The 25712-nt window shown below is 33.3% G+C and overlaps 1 protein-coding gene across 6 annotated transcripts; it reads left to right on the forward strand.

Annotated features, from left to right (window-relative positions):
- Nucleotides 1-987: 987 nt before the first annotated feature.
- On the forward strand, nucleotides 988-25227 carry LOC126832441 (acyl-CoA 6-desaturase). 6 transcript variants are annotated; one of them, XM_050563206.2, is made up of 13 exons: nucleotides 988-1087; nucleotides 8978-9197; nucleotides 9800-9946; nucleotides 12561-12707; nucleotides 12918-13022; nucleotides 15886-15945; nucleotides 16462-16527; nucleotides 17280-17340; nucleotides 17894-17970; nucleotides 18777-18874; nucleotides 19795-19971; nucleotides 20752-20877; nucleotides 22131-25227. In XM_050563206.2, exons 2-13 carry the CDS (start codon nucleotides 9000-9002, stop codon nucleotides 22189-22191), a joined length of 1323 nt encoding a protein of 440 aa, XP_050419163.1. In that variant the 5' UTR covers nucleotides 988-1087; nucleotides 8978-8999; the 3' UTR covers nucleotides 22192-25227. The 6 variants fall into 6 exon arrangements, with proteins under 6 accessions (XP_050419163.1, XP_050419167.1, XP_055959082.1 ...); XM_050563210.2 differs by lacking the exon at nucleotides 988-1087 and adding an exon at nucleotides 1254-1273; XM_056103107.1 differs by lacking the exons at nucleotides 988-1087; nucleotides 12918-13022 and adding exons at nucleotides 1254-1273; nucleotides 13094-13195.
- The last annotated feature ends 485 nt before the right edge of the window (nucleotides 25228-25712 follow it).

Here is a 25712-nt window from a genome sequence, read left to right on the forward strand (position 1 = left end):
AGCGCTGCTGTCCGTGCAAAATTTTCCTCACTGTATAGCGTATGTCCATCTTCATTAGCCCAGTCGGAGCAGAAAAGTAGGACAATAATTTAAATCCCATTTCATTTCATTTCCTTTCAAACTTTTTGGATGGGTGTCTCGTGGCGCAACACAATAATTATGTCAGCCAGAATTTTGCCTGAACAGCAGCATTCCACCTCACCAAATTCCAACTGTCCGTGGTACATGACCTTACAAAATTTCATTCTTAATTCAGGTTAAAATGACTAGGTCTCTTTGTTGATTTAAGGGGGGAGCTGGGTGGTCAAATGTTTTAATGCATGCACTTTAGATCATAAGGTCTGTCATTGAGCCAAGTGGTGTGGTTTCGATTTCCCGGTTATACGATCGCCTGTCCAACCTTAGTGGGTTTTCTGCGGGTCCTTCGGTTTCCATCCACTGCTAAAAACCCCTATGTGCAAGCATAATATTGAAATAAATTTGAACCATATGTTGGTCCCGAAATGACCTAGTTTGTGTCGAGTGGACTTTAAACCCAATTTCTTTCTACCTCTCTTTTGGAAATTCAACATTTGCGATTTTGTAGATGAAAAATCGCTAAAAACACCAGAAACTTAGTTGATAATTTGATTCCTTATTAAAAGGCTGGATAGCCTTTAAACCGATTTGCCACTTTTTTAAAAAAAAAAAAAATTAAGAATTATATAATTATGATTATATTTTGATCTTCCACATAGGATTTGAAATTTGGCGAACCCTAACGATGGGTGACGAATGCATAGTCTTGGATATCAAGACTCCAATTATGTAAGAAAATTTCAAAGCAGCCTGGTTAATCGAAGCTTGTGTCAGAACAACCGGCAATGATTTTATTGGCTGGACTCATCGCCTGACTAGGTCACATTTACGCTGGCCCTGCAAACTGAATTGTTAGAAAATTTGCATAAAATGTGAATATATTTTTTCATATATCCACGATACCGACTACCGACACTATCCTTTTTCGTGTATTGATCGCAAGATCTGGAAGGTGCGTGCGTTTTGTCAGCCAAACCCAAAGATTTAATAAAATCAATTATTTCTCTTGGTAAGTTTATATAACCTAGAACTAGTAAAAAAATAATTCTAGATGGGATACAAGTAATACAGTTTTACGACTGCAGGTGTGTCACTAAACAAGTGTGGTCGGTCGTCAGTTCAAGCTTTTTTTAGCATTGCAATATCAGCAAAAGCATGGGGCATGTGTCAATTCATTCATCGAATTTCACTACCGGTAACTGTCAATGTCATTGATTGTTTATTTTTTGTACGTACGTGATCGAAGTCAGCAAACCATTTTGATATTTTATCTAGCGTACTTGACCAGTAGGCTATGTCTTGTGCAGAAATCTTTGTTCTTTTCACTAGGCCGTGGGCTGTCTGGAGGTGTCATATTTGAACAATGGGCTGAATCAGAATGGCAATATTAGGCAAATCCAGTAGCTCCCAACCCCGATATTATCACACTTGTTGAACTTTTGTAGACTGAAATAATTCATCAGCCAAACACAATGTAAACAAGAAAAATGTGCATTCTTAAAAATAGTTTGAGTCAATGTTTCTTAACACAGTAAGAAAGACGTTAAATTGCTAACTTGGACTAGGCGTCCCAAGTGTTTGATCCTGGTTTTCGGCGTGGATCTCCCTTATTGGCGGAGGTGTGCTAGAAATGGTTCCACTACTGATGTCTTTGGTCTTCTTCCAGCCACAGTAGTGGATCGTTCTAAGGACTTCCTTATTGTCAGCTTTGAGCAGGTTTTGTCACGATTTGGTGACAAAAAAGTTACTGGCCTAGGCTATAACTCCCTTAATTTCCATTAAACCGACTCCAAACTATAGGCTACTGCACATAGCTTAACGTTATTCCCATTGAAAAATAGATGAACCTTTACCGCATAATTATATAATTTTGATAAAATCAAACTACTACTCCAAATGTATATCCATTTTAAAATGGCCTCTGAATTAGAACACACATGTTATTTTATGTTTCTGCGAAAATACAGAAAAACTGTCGGTAACATAAGATTAAGATTTCAGTGTTCCACTCTTCACTATATATGCAACATAATTACTTATTTCCATGCAAACTGTATGTGATATGTGTTGAAAATTTGCAATTGAACCTAATTTTACTTGCGCAAAGCCTTGAATAGTGTATCAGTTGTAGCCATGAATAAGACAAGACCCTGGTACAATGTTGCAGCTAGTGATATATGAAGGTACCAGTATGTGCATATACATTGACTCGCACGTTAAAGAACCCTGAATGGTTAGCACACGCGCGCTGTATCATAAAGTCTGTCATTGAGTCAACTGGCGTGGTTTCGAATCCCCGGTTGTACGTGACAAGGAGTAGGGTCGCCTGTCCAACCTCCTGGGTTTTCTCTGGGTTTTCCGGTTTCCTCCAACTGCTAAAAACCCCTACGCGCAAGCGAATTATTGAAATAAAATTAAACCATATGTTAGTCCCGAAATGACGTAGTTTGTGTCGAGTGGACGTTAAACCCCATTCCCTCTCTCCCTCTCGAAATAAGAGCATCAGAACCTTGGATTATCGGACTGTTGTACCAATGGAGAGTATAATATCAGGTTGAGATACATCAGTGCTGTTAATTGTCTATCAAATTCAAAGAATACGAGAAGGTTGATCTAGTAATCAGAAAAATGGGCTGTCAGGTTTACGTGCCACTAAGCTTTCTAATTAACATGATTGTCATACATGTATGACATATAAAATAATTATTAATGGGAGGGCAGCAAAGTAAAACACTGATATACATGCACATACATGTATATATACATATTATGATGAAATACAACAGTCTGTAAAATAGAATCTTCTGAAGTTTGGTGTGGGACCATTATCCACTATAAATTTTATACGAAGTAGGCCTACTTTATGGAAGTGCAAATTAGCACACCAATTAGATTGTATGACAAAGACTATTTAAAGATCTTCCAAACCGTCTACAGGACATATGTTACAAAGTGTTCAAAGATTCTTTTATCTACAGGTCGTTTAGTTTGCCTAATGTACGATTAATCACAGGATCAGTTGACTTAATAGATCGACACTTTTGGGTTCACCATCACCATATTAACCTCAAGTTTGATAACGATAAGAGGATACTCATCGAAACATATCGCTATTTTGAATACTAGTGACTTAATTTCCTTTAAAAAGTGTGTTATGTCTAAATGTATCATAGGGCTGAAGGGTTGTTGTATAGGGAACAAAGTGTATTTTTTCACAATATAGAATGTCAATGTACATGTCTGTATAACTACACTTTGGTAAAGTTCCAGTATAATAATATGCATTGCAATGGCTAGAGCAAGCAGTGGTTCTCATCCTTTTTGGAACCAAGGCAGACATCAACTGTTCTGAGTTTAATCATTGTAATATGTAATAGTTAATTTTGAGTTTCTGTACAGGTACAAAGTTGGATGAACATCTGTTGAACAGTAGATGAACACCTCTTTGAAATTGAGAAGTTGTATTTCAACAAAGCTGGACCAATACTATAGATAATAATTAAAATGCTTCTAGATATCTCTTTCCTTTTTAACAGTACGGGTAGTTAATATTTTTTAGAATTAAATTAACCTGTTCAAATTGGTTAAATCATCTACAACAAGTTTATATTTTTAAATATTTGAATTGGGTTAAAATAAGTATTGGATTGTGTCGATATGATGTGTTACTTATAAGTGATGAAGTAATCTCTATACAATTAAATAGTTTGTTTTGAAAGGTTAAAAAGATGTTGACTTGATTACTAATTTTAGTTTCAATTTGGTTTACTGGGTGAACAGTCGATCACACAATTGTTTTTATCTCAATACTTCCGTTATCTATAGATGTTAAATGAGAACTTCACAAAAACAAAGAACCAAAGTATTTACAGTATAGGCAAGGACTGTATACAGACAGTCTAACTCTTTGGAGGTCTTTACGCAACTTTTTTGTTGGCATGTCAATGCTGTAAGTTAGCAGGGCTTATGTTATCCTTTAAATTGAGAGCAGTTGGCATTTCGGCAACTGGCTTCAACTGACAATGGTCGAACTAAGCGGCTCTTGTAACTCAAGCAACTAGTTTCAGTCTGTTGAAGCCAGTTGCATATTATTAACTTTCTGCAACTTGTTTCAGCTAGTGGCAACTAGTTTGCATCGGCACAAGTGCTTTTGCAACTGACTTCACAACTCGTTTCAGTGGAACAACATCATGTGATAAGAAATGTCACGTTACTGTGTAAATAGGCAAAATGGAAGCTAATGTTGACAATAATGTAATGATAGAATTAGGGCAAGACAGGTCATGTATTTGGGATGCATCTTCATGTAATGAATGAATAAATAACAGTTTCAAAGTCCACACAAGCACTCTATACTGTAAAGTTGATATCGTTGACTAAGCAACAAATAACGGCACTAGCAGATCAAAGACATCTTTTTATATACATAATGTTTATTAGTTCATTAAAATTGCTAGAAATCAGACAGATGTCATTAAGTAGGTGTTATGTCACTACCGCGTTAAAGTCTTGACTATTGAAAGATATACATCACTATTGTCCAGGTTTGTGTATTCAATAGTGATGCGTGTTATAAATAGTCAAATCTTTTACAGCTAATTAATTGCACACCTGCTAATTAATGGCAACTGTACAATTTCTAATGATTTTCTATAAACACTAATTTAGCTTAATGATCTCTTGTGTCATTTAATGACAAAAATTGTCATTACTAAAAGGCCCAGGTTCATAAATTAACGGTATCAGCAAACCAGTGCTAATTCACTTTGCTGATTTAATCAACATGAGCTCACTTATAAGCAGTTGAAAGCACTTGCTCCTAATTGAATACTAAACATAAGCCCTGCATTAAAGACATTAATAGTTGATGAATCTAGACTTGATTGAAAACTGTACAATTGAATATCTTGCAATATACAGGTAAATGTATATTGGATCTCTGGGCACCTGTTAATTCTAAATTAGAGTTATTCTCTTTAATTGTTTATTCCTTCACAGGTATGTTGTTGGTTCACCCCTTAATTATTTTTATTAATATTCTTTGAACAATAAAAGGTCAGACACTTTATTTGTTTATTAACCACTTGAAGGAAATCTACCATGGTACATGCTTGATATAATGGGCAATGTGCACTTTGTATAACATGCTAGTAGTTCGGTACGAGTGGCTCATTGATCAGATCCAATCAACTATGAGATAGAATAGAATGATCAAGGTATTCAATCAGTCCTACGTGTGTCGTGTAGCTCAAAGGTTGTGTTTGTTATCTGTTTATAGAAACAAGCTTGTGGTTACACTGACTTTTGATGGCCAAGGTAAAAGCATGGTTGATAGAGCAGCCGATAATATGTGATAAGGTGTATGAGTGTTTATATAATTATTATTTTATTGATTAACTTTTGATTGATTAGAATGGTAATTATATAGAAGAGCTGTGTGGTATATTTGTGTGATTATTAGGTTAAGTTAGCTGATAATAAAAGGTAATGTCTCTAGCCTACTTGGTAAAATGAATTCAATTATTATCTTATTTGTGATAGAATTGCATGTTTAAGCTTATTTTATTTTTATGCACCCGCCAAAAGCAGTGTGGCAATATTCTTCATGGAGTGTAAATGCCTTTTGTGTTTATTCCTTCAATTTATATTTTTATAGCATGGATGGATAGGCAGTTAATTCGATTTCCAATATTAAAATTTTAGCTTCTGCTTTATTAGTCACTGGAGAATATGTATCCACTGAGCCGTGTAGTTTTTACGGTAGATTTAACTATTCCACATGTACGCTTAATTACATTGTCAAAAATTCAGACTAACTTTACCATAGATTGACACCGATTGCTTTCAAAAAGGTTTGTTTAATTGTGGACTTGGTAACCATAGGTATGTTTTTGCTTGAGTGAACTCCTTATTTCACACTCCAAAGTCATTTTAAGAGATCAGTAATATAGCTTAGTACAAGTGTGTCTATATATATAAAGTTCAAATATTAGAGAAAAAACACTAAAAATTAAATTTTTGGCCAGTACTTTCATCGTTATCAAATGAATCGTCAGGCCATTTTAATGCGTTACTATGCTGTTACAATAACATTACGTCATAACAGAGAAAAATGACCATGTAAATAAAAGTATAAAAACTAAAACGAAATAACATTAATTAAACATCAAACATAATTAAAATAATCACCCCTTAGCATTCAAAATTGGGTTATATTTAGCGATAAAGTTGCTTTCTTTGTTTCCAAGAGATCATTATCATCATTTGTAACGTTATTGTAACAGCATAGTAACGCATTAAAATGGCCTGACGATTTGTTTGATAACGATGAAAGTACTAGCCCAAAATTTAATTTTTAGTGTTTTTTCTCTAATATTTGAATTTTACTTATATGTTTAACTGAGAGTTAAATCGTTCTATATATATTTTTTTCTTATATATATGGTCTTGTCATTTTAATAAATGTCAAATTAATAATTCAGATAACTTTAAAGGCCCAACCAAAGAAAAACCAGCAATAGGCAGATTTAGCTCTTGCATAATGTCTCTTTAAATACTGGTAATAAATTTGAGATGTCAGTTGTGGAATATTCCACTGAAGATATGATTTCTACTCCCTCGGTGCAGTCTACGTAAAACAAAATCCATAAACTGATCAAATCTGTAGAGTATCACGAGATAATTACAATCACCATTAACTGGAGGCCAGTCTACCATTTACTTTGTAAGGGAATATATGGTACCCGTATTTACTAGCTGTCTGGGGATCCATTAAAGGACAATATTGGTGCCAGTCATAGTCACATATGTGATAGAACTAATTAAACACGTTCCAAATATAATTTTAACACAGAGATCATTGCTACGATAGCTGACTCATGAGTAATACAGGTTTTCTGAATCGGAAGTGACAAATGCCAAAGGAAGACTCGAGTCATCTCTCTACATGTATATAACTGACTGATGTGACCAGTGATAACGGGTATACGGGCAAATTTCTGCTCACTAATAATTCCTTCGAAGACCAAAGTTATATTTGGAATGTGTTTAACCAGCTCTATGACATATGTGATAATGACTGGCACCAATATTGTCCTTTAATACTAGAGTCTGTGTCATTCCCTCTCTTGTAAAATGTAAATCTGATTTATTGGTAAATAGATAAAGGAAACAGTTAATTTTTTTAAAATTTTGGAAAAAATATGAATATTATGGTTGTTGTTAGCACATAACACAATTATATGGAATACAAGTTACTTTAAGGAGAACCCTTTGAGTGATAGGGAGGTTTCATATTTTTATATTTTAAATTAATTTTAGAAATGCATGTTTCATCTGTACAATCGAGAGTTGTAACTGGTTGTAAGCCTATTGTGTTTTCACTAAAAAATACATCAAGTGACTTGCTGCATTAAGTAATATGAAGGCTTCATATTTTTATTGTCCCCCGCCTTTCGAAGAAAGCAGGGGACTATTAAAATGGGTTCGTCTGTCTGTCTGTCCGTCCGTCTGTCTGTCCGTCACACTTTTTGGGACACAATAACTCTTCTTCCAATTGACCTAGAATGTTCAAACTTGCTGTAGGTGTTTATTAGGTCAATGCCTTGATGGAGTTCGAAGATGAGCATTTTCTGCTTAGGGTAAGCAGAGATAAGCAATTTGATTGGTTTGTGCTTTGGGACACGATAACTTTAGTTCTAATTAAGTGAGAGTGATGAAACTTGGTGTATAGTTTCATTACACCAATACCTTGACTAAGTTCGATAATGAGCATCTTCTGCTCAGGGTAAGCAGAGCGATAAGCAATTTGATTGGTCGAGACTTTGGAACACAATAACTCTCCATCTAATTGAGCTAAAATGTTAAAACTTGGTGTAGGTGTTTATTAGGTCAAAGCCTTGATGGAGTGCGAAGATGAGCATTTTCTGCTTAGGGTAAGCAGAGATAAGCAATTTGATTGGTTGATGCTTTGGGACACGATAACTTTAGTTCTAATTAAGTGAGAGTGATGAAACTTGGTGTATAGTTTCATTACATCGATACCTTGACTAAGTTCGATAATGAGCATTTTCTGCTCAGGGTAAGCAGAGCGATAAGCAATTTGATTGGCTGAGACTTTGGAACACAATAACTCTCCTTCTAATTGAGCTAAAATGTTCAAACTTGGTGTAGGTGTTTATTAGGTCAATGCCTTGATAGAGTGCGAAGATAAGCATTTTCTGCTTATGGTAAGTAGAGATAAGCAATTTGATTGGTTGATGCTTTGGGACACGATAACTTTAGTTCTAATTAAGTGAGAGTGATGAAACTTGGTGTATAGTTTCATTACATCAATACCTTGACTAAGTTCGATGATGAGAATTGTCTGCTTAGGCTAAGGAACAATAAGCATTTTGATTGGTCAAGACATTGGAACAGAACTTCTAATTGAGGTAGAATGTTTAAACTTGATGTAGATGTTCATTAGGTGAATGTCTTTTCTGAGTTCAATGATTAACATTTTGATCTAAAGCTAAGCAGAGATAAGCAATTTTCTTGGTCGATGCTTTGGGACAAGATAACTTTGATTCTATCTGATAGAGAGTGATGAAACTTGTGTATAGTTGATAATCAGTTTGATTGCTCGATACTTTTGAAAAAAATAGATGTACCATTAATTAATATGTGTCATCTATTTATTTGGGGATTTCGGCGGGGGACATCAGCCTCACTGTTGGCTTGTTTTAAATTAATTTTAGAAATGCATATTTCATCTGTACGATTGAGTGTTGTAACTAGTGGTATCTCTATTGTGTTTTCTCTAAAAAAAACCAAAAAACGTTGTATGATTTGCTGCCGTGATTGATAGGGAGGCTTCATATTTTTTATATTGTATTGTATTGTTTTAAATTAATTTCAGTTTGAGAAATAAATGTCAAAAAATGGGTAAAGGAGGACAGAATGATAAACAGGATGAAAGGGAAGTTAAATCTTTCACATGGGATGATATTAAAGTCCATGACAAACGCAATGATAAGTGGTTGGTGATTGGTGGAGAAGTTTATGACATCACCCGGTGGTCAAGACGACACCCAGGTGGCAGTCGAGTTATTAGTCATTATGCAGGACAAGATGCAACAGTATGTATTATTGTATAATGTCTATTTATCGGTTAACGAAAAGTTTGTTTTTTGTTTGGGTGTTTGCGGCTGTGATCACTAGCTGGGGATTAGATGGCCGAATGGTTAGCACGTGCTCGTTGTATCATAAGGTCTGTCATTGAGTCAACTGGCGTGGTTTCGATTCGCGGTTGACAAGGGGTAGGGTCGTCTGTCCAATTTCATGGGTTTTCTGCAGGTCCTCCGGTTTCCCCCCACTGCTAAAGACCCCTACGCGCAAGCACATTATTGAAATAAAATTGAAACATATGTTAGTCCTGAAATGACCTAGTTTGTGTGAAGTGGACATTAAACTCTCTCTCTCTCTCTCTCTCCTCTTATAAATATTTTTTAAAAATGTTATAATATTAAAAAACAGTTCTTCATTTCTTAAAAGGAATTTAATGGTGCTATATTTGGTAGAGTATTTAATTCTGAAATTGACAAGGAATTATTATTGCTTTATTATGGAAACATATTAGAACACGCCATACTTTTCTAGACTACCCATCACCTGAGAAACTCAGGAGTTAGCCTCTTGAATAAGCTTATTAACTTCAATGTACTTTCTACTTTCAATTTAGGATGCTTTTAGAGCATTCCACAACGATCTTAATTTTGTGAAGAAATACATGAAAGCCATACATATTGGAACTGTGAAACCAGAAGACCAGTCAGAAATTGAATTACGAAGTGACTTCAGAGAACTCAGGAAAACTGCGGAAAAAATGGTAAGACATTCATTGTTTTTATTTTTAATTTAAAGGGAGCATTAGCAATTTAGCAACTTGGCTGTTCAAGGTTGAAATTATGAGTTTGACTGTACATTTAATTAGGTACATGTACAATAGGCTTGAAATTAAGAGTTTGATGATAGCGCGAGGCATCAACAGTAAACAGTGACCATCAATGTCTAGTTTCCCGCTATTAACAATTTAACACAAGTCTTTTTTGTCAAGATAAAACACATTAGAAATCAAATCTAGGACTGAGTTGCCAAAGAGATATTACTTTGTTGGCTTATTTAACTATTAAAGGAAGAATACATCTATAAATGAAATGAGATAGGTTTGAAACATCCTACCTTTCTACATCACCTTGTGGCTTTTCTTCAGGTCCTCCAGTTTCCTCCCACTGCTAAAGACCCCTACATGTACGAGCAAGCGAATTATTGAAATAAAATTGAACCATATGTTAGTCCCAAAATGACCTAGTTTGTGTTAAGTGGAATTTACCTCCCCCTCTCTCTCTCTCTCTCTCTCTCTCTCTCTCTCTCTCTGGAGGCATCAACTTGGCTAATGATTGTAAACCATAGAGTACTGACTGTGTAGTATGATGTAATTTTTGCAAGGACGGCAGTGTCTCTGCATTGAATTCCAACTGAATTTGTTATGTGCACGCCATTGTGTATATATAGGATCTTGATTTTTCATTCAAGTCATTACACCTGATATAGCAGAAAGTAAATATGCATGTATATATTACCAGTATTTAGAATGTACATCGATATAAACTTGAACCCTTTATTAAAATTTCTAATCTTTTGAACTCCCCGTCTAGCTGAGCTAAGTTTAAGTGTAAATGTAGTTGATTGTTAGGTGCACTATGAATTGAATTAAAGGGACATTAGATAAGATTAGATAACAAGCTGACAGTTCTCACTATAATATTTGAAGCATAGATAATGAAAACAGAATATGCTGAAAATTTCTGTCAAATTGCTTCACTCTGAACCAAGATATTAGCGATTTGATTTTAGGCTAGCCATGATCGTCATTACTAACTTTGGTACGATAACAAAAGTCTCGATTATCCATTTTTATGTTAAATTATCCATCACAAGATATATTAAAATCCACTAAATATAACAGGCTAATGGGGATATCGAGAGTGAATTATGGGCTGGATAAGTTAATTAATGTCTAATTAATAATTTTGATAATATTTCAAGCCTGAAGAAAGACCTGCAATAGGCAGATTTAGCTCTTGCATGTTTAAATATTAATAATTATTATAATATACGCTAATAATGTTTTCCATTGTTTATAGTCTGAACTTGTCATAACTATATTAGGATTTTTTTACTTAAAATTTAATAATTATAATTGACCTGTCAGTGACATCATATCAGTTTTAAACCTATTCATAAGAAAACACAAGACAAGGTATATAATGGACATTATTCTCTATTATTTAATAATGACATGTTGTGTTTTGTAATGAATGGTTAACTGTATTTCTAGATGTCATTTAAAGAATGGAACTTTTAAACCTGTTATGATGTTATTTTTGTTTGAATTAGTACTGGCTGGCCGACCTGATCAGAATTATAAGCCATTTTCCAAATTTAAATGATATTTTAATTTTTATCCCATTAAAAGATTTTATTACACCAGAAAGCCGGTTCCAATTACATGTGTAAAAACGACCACAGATATTTTCATCACTGCTTTCAGTCTATGTGTGGATCTGTCTGCCTTTTAAATGCATGTACTGTTGTTCCATTAGCAAAAGCCGTGGAGACTCAATCAAGTCAGTAATGCGCTGGTTCACTAATCAAGGGTTCCAGGTTTCAATCTCTGTTTTGGTCAAGAAATTTTTCCAGGATTTTCCATCATGGTTTGCCCATGTCAGTGGTGCATGAAAGGTGTCGTGGGGGGGGGGGGCACTTGGCAGGGACAGTGACACAGTGCCTAGTCTTTTAGGCAGTATAATAATAAAACAACCTTTGATAGCTATAATTTGATATAAGAGTAGTCCGTAGTGCTGCTGTCCAGGCAAATTTCCATCATAGCACACTATATGGTGTATGCCCGTCTTCATTAGCCTCTCGGAGCGGTAATATGTTAAATCACACTTCATTTCATTTGTTTCATTGTTTATTTCTTTAAATGAAATTTGATGTTTCACCAATCTGATTAAAACCCAATTCCTATTTCGTTTCGTTTTTTATAGTTCAAAATTTCGTTTCAATTGTCTTTACTGCACTAGAATCTGGAAGAGTTGTTTTATAACCTGCGTTCAGGTTGATATGATGGATTAGCCAATGAAACGGTCTGTTACAGCAAGTTCTTGGCATGCGATTCACGGAACTTTGTGTATCCCACTAGGAACATCAATGCTAATCAAATGTCTGACGGCATAGGAGTCAAAAGCCGTTTGTATGACCCCTGACGCGACTTCCCACTACAACTGGTCAGATCTTCATGTAGTAAAGACCATCGGAAGTATGAAAAAAAAAATGAATTAAGATATATAGATCTGTATTGTTTCAGTAAATCAAGGTGTAACTAGAAGTTCAGTTTATTTCCTACTTTTATTTTGTGTATGTTTTGTATTTTTCAGAATCTGTTTAAAACAAATGTTTTATTTTACACCCTGCATTTGGCTCACATATTGATGTTTGAAGTGTTGGCGTATTTGACGATGTATTATTTTGGGACTGGATGGTTACCGTTCTTGGTTTCTGTTGCCTGTTATACTATCGTACAGGTAACTTATACATGTTGAAGGAAGAGAATTTAAAATTAATTAGAGTTTTAAAAATATCATTTGATAATCATGAAGAGTAATGTATTTTGTTGAAATACTGTCATGTTAATATAGTTATGATCTTGTTTTCAACAGATGCAGAGGATCGAGCAATGTCATTAATGTTTCCAGAATTCTCCATTTAATGACCATGACCTTGATTTATTCTAGGCACAGACAGGCTGGTTGCAGCACGACTTCGGACATGTCTCAGTTTTTAAGAATCATTATTATTTGGACCATATTCTCCATCAATTTACTATGGGATTTATTAAGGTAATTTGACCTAGTGGTACTCCAGCAGATTTTTTTTACTTGATTGGATTTGTTATGTCTCTCTCTTCCAGGGGCAAGTGGGATGGTTGCAACATGATTTTGGACATTTGTCCGTTTTTCACAATTCTTCACTGGACCATTTGTTACACCATTTTACAATAGGATTTATTAAGGTAACGTCGAAGCATGGTACCATTGTGTGTTTTCAGAAAGTTACAAATTCCTCCTGGTGGTTCCGTCTTTGATTGGCTTGGATTATGCGTAAAATACCATGTTACTTCAAAATTTTAGTTTCCAAAAAGTCTTTTCAGTCATGTGTATGTTCTCTCTTAAGTGAAATTGTTTTGCTCTACGTAAAACTACTCTGTTGCTATCTGTTCTGGTTTAACATTGTCTCTGTGGAGTTAGGTTTAAACTTTTCTTATTTGAATCTATCCCTGCATGACGGGTTTAGTATTTTATTTAATCAATTTTGTTTTTGGTAAAGGGATGATATTTTCGTTGGTGAAGGCTATTCAAATTCATATCACATCTAATCCCCCCCCCCACCCAACCCCGTTCGCCAAATTAATAATGTTATTATGGTAGCGAAAATGAATATATCCAGAATCAGACACTGATTGAATATTAGTCAATTTTTAATAAGGATTTATGACTGGATTCTTCAAATTCAAAATGGAGCCAGACATAGAAATCGCATCCATCTTGCTTTTAAATAATTCCCGATTGAAAATTATGTTTGTTGTCAAATAAATCTCGATATGTTCAGATTTATTGCCATGAAATACACTCTTATCAGGCCATTTCCAATTCCATATCAGCACATAAATTTAGTTCTTGAGTCAATCAGAATATTTCTGATGTGAGTTGGGTTGTTTTTTTTTAAAAAACATTTGTCAAGGTATGAAGTTATAAAACTGAGATTGCAATGATATCTAAATAAGGATAGTTGGATAGGTACATAAATTAACATGTAGAATTAAAATGATATAACCACGCTAAGAACGAATCTGGGGACTTTCTGTGTTTTTGTCGTGGTAATAGAATTGAATATTGGAATTGTAACTTTCTAGTATTACTGCACCATAACATGCTTTTCTGATAACAAACCAGTTACACATCTAACCTGTTTACACAGTTAATGCAACTAATATTTTACCCTTTTTCCTCTTTCAACTTTATTTACACATCAATTCCACCAAGTATTCTAAAGGAAAATTTTAGTAGACTTATGTATGAATGCATATTTGAAGTTATAATAAAATTCAGCTACAAAAGATGGATTCCAAAATGATCGTTTGAGCTCAAGTACAGATACCTATATATGTCATGCCAACAATATATGTGCATGTGCTTTTATAGTATTTTGGATGTTAAAGGATGTAGTCCACTTAATTTCTATATTCTAACAATAGATATAGAACAATGACAGCTTCTAGAATAAAACATTTTACACTAACGATCAATTTTAATATAAAACAAATTTCAGAGATTTAGCATGTCTTGAGATTTAGAAATATATCGAGTCCTGACTACCCGGGATTTGATAAAAACATCAAAATTTAAAGCATTCGGACACCATTTTAAAAGATCAGGTAGTATTGATGACAATATAGAGATAGCCCCAAATATCTTGACATATTAGATAACTTCTCTTAGAGAAGATAATTGCCAAAATTCTTTGCTTTTAGAGGAAAATTGATTTGCACAAAAAGACACAAATAATTATTATTAAACACATGGTGCTTCTGTTGTGAATTTGACAAAATCTGTTCGACTAAATTACAGATTTGATAATTGAAAATAATAATAAATGAAATGTTTTCTATCAGAAAACAACAAAATGTTTATTTTTCCAGTGTGTTTCCACTCTTACCTTATACCATCTTGGTAAAATCAAATGGTACAGTTTTATCCCTTCGGCTTTTGATTTCTGTGAAAAACGTCCAACACACAAGTCACTACTCTAACACGGATTTTCATTCCATCCAAACGACTATACATTATCATGCACCACAGACAATTGAGTATTATGTCCAAAAGTCCTGATGAACTTTATCGGCCAACTCGGGGATCAGAAAATGCGGAAACTCCATTTTAGTGTGCCAATGTGTTTCTTGCTGAGCCACTGTGGCTCCCTTGGGGAGACATACTTGGGATAAAGTGATTGTGTACCTTATTTTACCAAGATGTTATTTTCTAACCAGAGTGATCCTCAATTATTTTTTTCTAGAAGTGATTACCAATTATTATGTTTCTAGTCCAAAGTTATTTCTTTTATTATTTTTTAATAATAATTGTAGATGTTATTTTACTTGTCTACAAATTAAAAACCAATTTTTTTATTTTTTCTCTATTTAATGTACATTTTTTTTTATCTTCATTGAATTTTGATATTCCTGATATTTAAAATTCTTTTTTAAAATATTAGTGTTTTTTTTTGTTTTTCTTTTACAAACTAATCAAGTATTGATCTACTCGTAATATTTTCTGTTCTTTTTACTCTTCTGTGTAATGAATGTACTAATGTAGTAAGATATGTTTAGCATAGTAGAAATTATTAAAACCAACATATTACTTACAAATATATAATCTAATTAATATTGAATGAAGTGTTTTTAAATTAATTGCTTTTGTTTGGCCATGCCATTTTGGAATCAATTTAGAGCTCCAAAATGGCATGGCTTAGACATTGAATAGTGCACTAATTTCACAGGAATACTAGGAAGGTTGCCATTAAATTTCATGGGTTTAGTTATGGTTTTATTTGGTTGTTTTTGCATGAAACGTCTGAGAAATGAATTTTAGTTTGTAGCATTTTTGTTTTTATTTCATTATGTGATTCAAGTTTATTTTAACATAGGGTGCCTCAGCAAAATGGTGGAACCATATGCATTATCAGCATCACGCTAAACCTAATGTGGTAAGTATTCTTATATAGATATCGATCCCTGCATTGGCCGAGGAAGTCCATCAGGATTTTCCTCGTGGTTTCCCCTTGTCTGTGGTGCAGGAGAGAGGGCCTGACAGCTGTGTATACATGTCCTGTGTATACATTGGCGTTCACGTAGAAGATACCTTGGCAGTTGGAATTCGATATAAGGGTAGGCTGTAGTGCACACTGTATGGTGTATGCCCGTCTTCATTATCCCTGTCGGAGTAGGACGTTAAACCCCATTTCATTTCATTTTCTTATATGGATATATAGTCTTGATTATTGCTGCCCCAATCACTTATCGCTTGTAATCGATCTATCCAGTTATATCATATAATTTCTCAACAAGACTACAAATATACAAATTTCTAGTACGACAACAAGACATCTGAATATATGCCTTTTAATATAGATATGTAAAGATGTACGCCAGTCTTGAATAAATATGATCTTAATAGTAAAGTAACTTGATTATCTTATTCTGTAAATGTTTTTATATTTTAGATGGACAAAGATCCTGATGTACGTGTTGAAAAACTGTTTGTAGTGGGTGATAAAATGCCAGTACAGGTATAGATATTATTTATACTCCTGACCTGCCTTTAGACACATTGTCCCTATTCCCAAAGCAATGGTAATGAGCATTTACCAGTATCAAATAGCAATTGTAAGTCACTATCTCTAGGTAACTGTATCAGGGACCCTGTTCCTAAAGAAATTTTTGATTCCCTGGTTGTATGTGATAAGTAGAGGGCCTGTTCAATCTCGTGGGTTTTCTCTGGTTTCCTCTCACTGCTAAATTTGAACCATATGTTATTCTCGAAATGACCTTGTTTGTGTCAAGTGGACGTTAAACCCCATTTCTCTCTCTCTCTTTCTCTCTCTCTCTCTAAGAAATTTTATTTACATGTTATGCCATGAGAAATAATAAATAAATAACTGGTCATAGATAAGATTTTGATATGTTAAAAAAAACTCTATGCAAAACATTATTTAAACATTACATTATTGCAGATCTTTTGGGCTTCAAAATGTTATATTAACTTATATAAATTATTAAAAAGATATTTATTCAATTGACAAGCCCATATTGCAAAACTTTGTTTATTATAGCAGCAGTGGAACTTGAAATTTTCATTATCTATTTTTGAACTACTATAGAAAGAACAGTCATCTCTTTTTATCTATATCTTACATAATGCATCTTTGACCTGTTAAGACAGCAGGAAAAGCCCTTTTTCTGGCTTTATCTTGTCAAAATTACCCTGTATAATTAAAATTGTATGATAAGCTGATTTATTACCTTGAATTATCTATTATAGATGGCCAAATCTAACAAGTCTAGCATGCCGTTTAACTGGCAACACAGATATTTCTTTATCGGTAAGTTTTTATTTTATTAAAAAGATAACTTTGAGCAATAAATTACATTTATAATGCAAAGATTACTTTTGCTCCACATTTAGCTTTTAAACACCAGCTATATTAAACCACCCATAACGTATTAAAACATATCCAACTTTTAATTAAATGCCAGCTATATTATATCGTCATTAATGTATTAAAACATATTCAACTTTTTTATTAAACATCAGCTATATATATATATATATATATATATATATATATATATATATATATATATATATATATATATATATATATATATATATATATATTAAACCATCTATAATGTAATCAAACATGAAACAACGCTGAAGTGCTTTCCCATAGGTGAACATACCACTGCTGTGAGTAGACCTGTCAGTGCTGTGGTTGAGGCGTATAGCTGTTGATTTTGAACAAGGAACAACATCACTAAGCGGCACAAAAACCCAATATTTATAGCATAAAGAGGGATGGGGATTTGAAAGACAGCAAATGACTCAAATAGACTTTAAAATTGTGACAAATTTGGGGGCTTTTTCTTTTTCAGTTGGACCTCCACTTTTGTTTCCAGTTTATTTCCAGTTTATGTTGATACGTCACGTTATAACACGTAGAGAATGGGTGGTAAGTATTAAAGTCTCACTTGAAGGGCATATGGCTTGAATTTTCGGAAACTTGAAATAGACGAAAATGGTTCTAAAAGCTTATACGTGTATTAATGTAATATGAATGTATGTAAAATGATTTATATTCTATTTTTGAAAGAAATATTGTAATTTATAATCATGTTTGGCTAAATATGTGAACAGTTCAAATTGAACAGCAGTCGTTTACACCTTCTTAGGGCATTCTACACATTTTTGAATTATTATTTTGTCGTTTGTGAATGAGTCTTTACTTATTCCTTCCATATTGTATTGTAGGATATGTTTTTATTTGTTCATTACAAAATGGCACCTGATTGTAAAATGTTAATTCTGTCTTAAATATTAGGAGCTTATAGCTCCTTTTAATAATTGTATATATAAGTAACCGGCCTATATTGACAGGGAGCCGTGGTGACTCATAGAGTAAGGGTTGGCTAACAATCCTAGTGGTGCCTTTGTTGGCTGAAAACGTTCATTGCTATTTTCTTGCATGGTCAACGGCACAGCGTCTGGCAAAGGCTAATATAGAGTCATTCGAATAGTACACAAAAAAAAAACAATGTCCTGTGTACACATTGGCAAGCACGTAAAAGACCCCTGACAGATGGATTTATATAAGAGCAGGCGGTAGTGCCGCTATCTGGGCTACATTTTCCTCTAAGCACACTGTCTATGCCTGTCTTCATTAGCCGAGTTGGTGCAGAAATGTAAGACGTTAAACTTTATTTAATTTCTGAAGAAAAGTTTCTATGGGTCTGTGATGTAATTTTGTATTTTTTGTAGGATATAGGTGTATTAATAGCCTTTTTCATCAAGTTTTTTTACCTGTATGTTCCACTACTTGGAATTGGTAACACCATCTTCTTCTATTTCTTTATCAGGTAAGTTGTTCTCAGGAATATTTAAAGTCTTTGTCCATCATAAGAATTTTTTTGGAAAATATCAACTTTACCTGGTTTAATCCAGGCAAAGTGGTACATAGTGCTGTGTCTGTATTTCTTCAGATTGCTGCAAACTTGCTCACTCAGTAATAATACCACCCCACTATTAAGACAAGAACACAAAATAAAAAGACTTAACATTTAATTAAGAAAACAAAATAAAAAATACCAACGCTAGAAAATCTCCGCAGATGGATTATAAAAAGGCCAATGATGGGATTATAGCGAAAAACACATAGTAAAAAGTACTAAAACGTCAGTTTGAATATCCTTGAAAAATATTTGAATATGTGTGTCAGCACAACCATATATAGAACTTTAACAAAGACTTGGCAACAATCATTTTGACACATCCCTAGCAGTTAACTAAGAAACAGGTTCTGAATGAAATTCAAATCTGTATTTAGTTTAGTTTCTTTTATACTTTTGATGGACTTCACTACACCAGTTGTAGTGGGAGGTCGTGTTAGGGTCATACGACCGGCTTTTGACCCTGTGACTTTGGTCATTCGATTAACCAATCGGTTTTTCAAGATATTCTAATAAAGGGGCATTATGGGAGATTAGATAAAGAGTAGACTGTACTCGCTATAATAGTTAAAAAAATATAATAGTCAAATTGCTCCACTCTGAGATATTAACTTTTGAATTTTAGGCTAACCTTGATCATCATTACTAAAGTCTTTATTATCCATTTATTGATTTAATTATTTTTCAAAAAATGTATTCCAATCTGCTAAATATCGCAGGCTGTTGATGGCATCGAGAGTTGATTTTGGTCTGGAGAAGTTAATTATCTGCAATAGGCAGATCTAGCTTTTGCATAATATATGTTTAATAAAAGTGAATATATTTTACAGAGTATTAGAAAGTCATTGGTTTACGTGGGTCAGTCAGTCAAACCATATACCAATGGAGATAGATGAAGATCATGCAGAAGAATGGCTGCCATTACAGTTGCATGCTACATGTGACATTGAAAAATCTTTCTTTAATGATTGGTTCACAGGCCATCTCAACTTTCAGATTGAACATCAGTAAGTTTACTTGTATTCACCATTTGTTCAGATTGAACATCAGTAAGTTTACTTGTATTCACCATGTGTTCAGATTGAACATCAGAAGGTTTACTTGTATTCACCATTTGTTCAAACTAAACATAAGTAAGATTACTTGTATTCACCATGTGTTCAGATAGAACATCAGAAAGTTTACTTGTATTCACCATTTGTTCAAACTGAACATCAGTAAGTTTACTTGTATTCACCATTTGTTCAGATTGAACATCAGTAAATTTTCTTGTATTCGCCATTCATTCAGATGCATGCTGTAATCTCCTACCACGATAGAATCAAAGTACCGAGAAAAGATGTAATAAAACTATATATATTAAGAAAGTAACTTGTCCTGAACAAATGATAATCTTCTATCAATATTTTTTTGAGGGGTGGGGGGGGGGAGATTATGGACGAATGTTTAGCATGTGTGCATTGTATCATTGAGTCAACTGGCGTGTTTTCAATTCCCCGGTTGTACATGTTAAGGAGTAGGTTCGCCTGTCCAGCCCCGTGCGTTTTCTCCTGGTCGTCCAGTTTCCTCTGAAGTGCCATGACTATTCATGTGAATTGGTCGTTTTGTTGCAGTCTAAGGAGCAATAGGTACATGTGGTGTCAGCTGGTCTAAGTGCTAAACAGTTAAGCATTGTCAGCTCAACAGATATAGTTAGGAAATTATCTATTAACATTGTTCTTTCCAAGATTAGATAGTGATTGCCAAAAGACCACTTGAAATTTTTGGAATGTTTTCTTTTATTTCAGTTTGTTTCCAACCATGCCACGCCATAACTTACATAAAATAGCCCCTCTCGTCAAGTCTTTATGCGAGAAACATAATCTAAGTTATCAGGTGAAACCACTTCTACAGTCCTTTATAGATATTGTTTCGTAAGTATTACTTATTCTAATTATATTTCTGCTTTTGTTTTGTTAAACAAATTCAAAAAGTGTTAGAGCTTGTAGCTTGAAAAATGGTCTTCTTTTCCTGGAAGAGGAGTAAAAAGAGAACTCGATATTAAATGATACATGAGCCAGGATTTTTCATACATCGGCATTCACTTGTCTCAAGCTACATTTGTTGCGTAATGTATTGACTCATCAGGTTCTGGATTATGAAGATGTATTGTTTGATATTGTGGTTAGCGGCTGCTGAAGTTGATATACAATAGAATCAAGGGGATTTTTATAACTGATGGCTTAATGGGAGTGACCTCTTAATACAAGATCATGCATATATTTATCCGTAGCAATGCATGAAATGAAATGGGGTTTAACGCCCTACTGTTCTGCTCCGAACTGGGCTAATGAAGAGGGGCATATGCCATACAGTGTGCTATGAGAGAAATTTTGCCCGGACAGCGGCACTACTGCTTACTCTTATATCGAATTTAAACTACACGGGACCTCGGTTTTTCGTCCCATCCGAACGACTAGACAGCTGTCCTTGTCAGCCCCTCCGTCCTGTATCACTGAATAGGTGGAACCACGCCGGAAAATTTTGATGAACTTTCTCCGCCAATACAGGGATCGAACACCGTATCTGTATCAAACATCAATACACGGGAAAAATTGGCTGCTGTCGAAACCCTCTGAAATTGATATACAGTAGAATCTGTATTCAGCAGCCAATCAAGTGAATTTTCATAACTGACGGCTTTATAGGAGTAACCTCTTAATACAAGATCGGTGTTTGTTAGTAGAATTTTACACATAGATTTATCAGCAGCAAACATCAATACATAGGAAAATTTGGCTGTCATCAAAACCCACTATATCTCTGATATAAATTCTAATTAAATTGTCATTTTTGTACCCAAATTAATAGTTCTGCCTGCTTTTGTTTTGTATTCAATAATATCTATCCCTTTTTTGTGAAAAAAAAAATCCATGAATTATTTTTATTTTATCAAAAAAAAGCATGTAAAAAAACCCAACCTATTTTCATTATGCCGGTTGGTGCAGAAAGTAGGTCATTAAATTCCATTTTATTTATTGATTAAATATTGCTTTACATCTACGCTAATTTGACTCCCCTGAAGTTAACATGTAATATTTTACCAAATGGTGAGGATCTCTAAAAAAATTTTGCGTCTGTCTTTAAGACATTATTTAATTTGTTTTTTTTTGTTTTTATATTTCAGTTCTTTGAAACATTCAGGTGAACTGTGGTACTCCACTTACAATCAGTATCACGTTTCCTAGACAACCAAACCCTCCAATTATTATTATTATTATAACATTTCTGTATCACCTTTCACTGTTTACCCATGAAAATAGTCTACAGAGTAGAGCTGACAACTTATATATTTAAAAAAAAAAACAATTTTAACACTAGACATATTTCTAAAAATGAAAACACTTGGACCTCAGGACAGGTTGGACTACAGTATAAACTCTGAATTCTAACTGATCATATGGATTTATGGGCTATACATTTGACCACAACATAGAAATATATTGATAACATATTAATATGTGCTGGGTTTTACAGTCTATACTGTAGTTTCTAGAGACATTTGTTCCCAGCAAAAACTCCTATTTCCCAGGGGTTTTTTCTGTACCAGTATAAAATATATTCAAACTGAATTAATTATCACTACTTAACATAGATTTATTAGCTTGAATAGTTGTCCATATATTTAAAGATATGAAATGGTTTTAGAATATATTTGATAATAGCTATAGCAGACAATATATTTCTAGGCCTTTAAAGAATTTATAGAATGGTTGTATGGCACAATTATATTAATAGCTTAATTAATCTGATTAAAACACAGATCCTTTTTCGGTTTTTTATAGTTCAAAAATTTCGTGTTATTACTTGTCTTTACTACACTAGTATCTGTTGCGGCGAGTTCTTGACTTACGCTACACAGAACTGTGGGTATGCCACTAGAAACATCAACGCTGATTGGTTAATCAAAACGAAACGAAATATAGATTTGTATTTTAATCAGATTGTAGATTCAGTAGACCAAAATTTTATTCAATAAGAAAATGCATTGTAACGAACCAGTGGTAATGAACGTATTCCACCAGGGTTTTTTTTATGTGTTTAGTTTTATATTTCATTTGCTCATGTTAATTAATTGAAGGGCAATTTGTGTTTCATGTCAATATTTTGATTTGATTTTTATGCAAATCTTATAGAAATGGGTAGGAGAGGTTGTGGAAGGAAGTAAGAAAGCAGCCTTTCCATTGGCTAAGAGCTATAAATTGTATAGTCTTCAACCAATGAAAAAGCTGCATTATAAAACAGTTTCATGAATACAGACCCTGAAATCATTGCAAATAGGGCTTGCCATATTTGACTGAATAAATGTACATATATATATATATATAATGGACACTTAGTTTGATAAATCTGAAAAGCATACATCCATTTAAACATAAAACATTCTCTACTTATAAAAGATTTGTGCAAATTCTATTTCAGCTGTTACAATTTGAATTAATTGAATGAAATATTTTGAAACGTGACAGTTGTTTAATTAGACATAGAGGGATTACACACACTTATTTGGTCAAATGCTATATTCAGAGTGCCAAACATAGTATTAATTATTTAAAAATTGCTTTTTGTCCTTTGCCATATATTAGCCAATAATATCTGCTTGTTGTCCCTAATATTCGCATAAATTATACGTGGACATTATATTAGCCAATAATATTCACATAAAATATGAATTATATATGGACATTATACTTGGCAGCTTGTAGGCTTTATCACTTATCTTTTACCATATAATTTTGTTTATTGGCCAGGCATTTAAAATTAGGTCAAGCAAATCTTTGAAACTAAACGATAGAGTTGAAAGAACACTTGAAAGAACACGCTAGTTGTTCAGCATCACCTGAAGATTAAAATTAATGTCAATTTCTCTCTTTAATTGGTGTGGATGTACTATTTTTTGTTTGCGTACATCACTGGATGATATAAAACCTATTGTTGGCGTACATCGGTTGATGATATAAAACCTATTGTTTGTGTACATCGATGGATAATATAAAACCTATTGTCAAGACAAATCAAATCAAGATAATGATTTACTGAATGAAGGACCTGTGATATGGAGAGACAGATGTTATTTTACTTAACTCATTGTTAGTGTTGTCAATGTTAATATATTATAAAGTGCTATTTTATAAGCTTACTTACCATCAGATAGACTTGGTTGTGTGTCCAAGATAGAGGTGATTGCATTGCCAAACTTTAGATCAATTTAACCTTTTTCACATTTCTTAATTAATATGTAATATTAATGATGGAGCGGGTCACCACTAACTGCTTTTTTTTTTGCACAAACAAATTATAGCAAATAGAAGATACAAGCTTATTATTTATTGTTTTAGAGAAGTTAAATCTCTTTGATTTAAGCCAAAATAAATTCTTGAATTTGGTTGATCTGGTATATTAATTCAGTTAGTGATGGGTCTTCGTAACACTACTGTCGTTGCACAAAAATTAACATAAATTCACACAAAATTAAGAATGATTTTAGACCCAAATCAAAGAGGTAGTTATTTTTACATTTCGCTAATAATTCATTCTGTGAAGTTTGTTTCTGTGTTTTTCTCATTTATGTTTTTGATGAAGGTGACTTTTGTATATGTTATGTATATTTACGGTCATACCTGATGAATTTATTTGATTCTATAGGGGTTTTTTTCCAAACTTTTGATCATTATATCACATATTTTTAGTAATAGTCGATGATGTTTCTAGTCTTAACTGAGTCTTACCATACCGAACTTCGTTAAAACATCTCTCAAGCATTAGTGTCAAATGATTTGTGTGCATAGCTCAAAGCTTTATACAATCATTATAACCTATTCCCAACTGTCAATCAGTGTAGCTTATAAAAACAAGGTAAACCAATCAGATGATGTTGTCCGATCAAAGTGATGCCTTTATCTCAGATAAAATTAAGCTATTAAATTTTATGTTTTATAATCAAAATATTAATTTTCTTTAGAATGAAAAAGATGTTAGTAATGCTAAACCATCCGTCACATGAATGTGTGAACTTTTTATAAAAACTACTATATTTAATCTTTGCTTTAGGATAAAGTCGATTATCAACTGCTAGTATGAGAAGATTGACTGAATTTAATAAATCTATAAGGGCCCCATGCTGTTGACCATGATTGTGTAATTTTAAGCTCAATTTATATACTATAAACCTGAGATATATCATCTCTTTCTCTCTGTACAGTATTTCTTTATAATATAAAATATTAAACAATAAATCTGTCTCTTCATTCTATATTTATACTGTAATAATTATATAATTTATACTGGGTAACAGGTATGATTCATACTGGAACATTTATCTGATATATACTGGAACAGTTATATGATTCATATTGGAACAGTTATATAATTTATACTGGATAACAGTATATAATTTATACTGGAATAGTTATATACTGTAACTGCTATATATATATACAGTTAAACAGTTTATACTATAATAGTTATGGTCATGTTTTACTGCAGTTATATAATTGTAAGGTCAAATTTAATAATCATGTTTTACTACAGTTCATCTGAAGATCATTAATTTGAATATGGTAGATTTAAAGAAGCATTATCACTTTCAAATAGTAAATATATATATATATGTTATTCAATTTCTGTAACCCTAGACTAGCGTATCTTAAGCATTCAAACACTAGCCTACTAAGAGTAATTCATTTTGTATGAGCTTTCACTGATCACT

This window comes from Patella vulgata, chromosome 9 (genome assembly GCF_932274485.2).
Source record: "Patella vulgata chromosome 9, xgPatVulg1.2, whole genome shotgun sequence".
Lineage (NCBI taxonomy): Eukaryota > Metazoa > Mollusca > Gastropoda > Patellidae > Patella > Patella vulgata.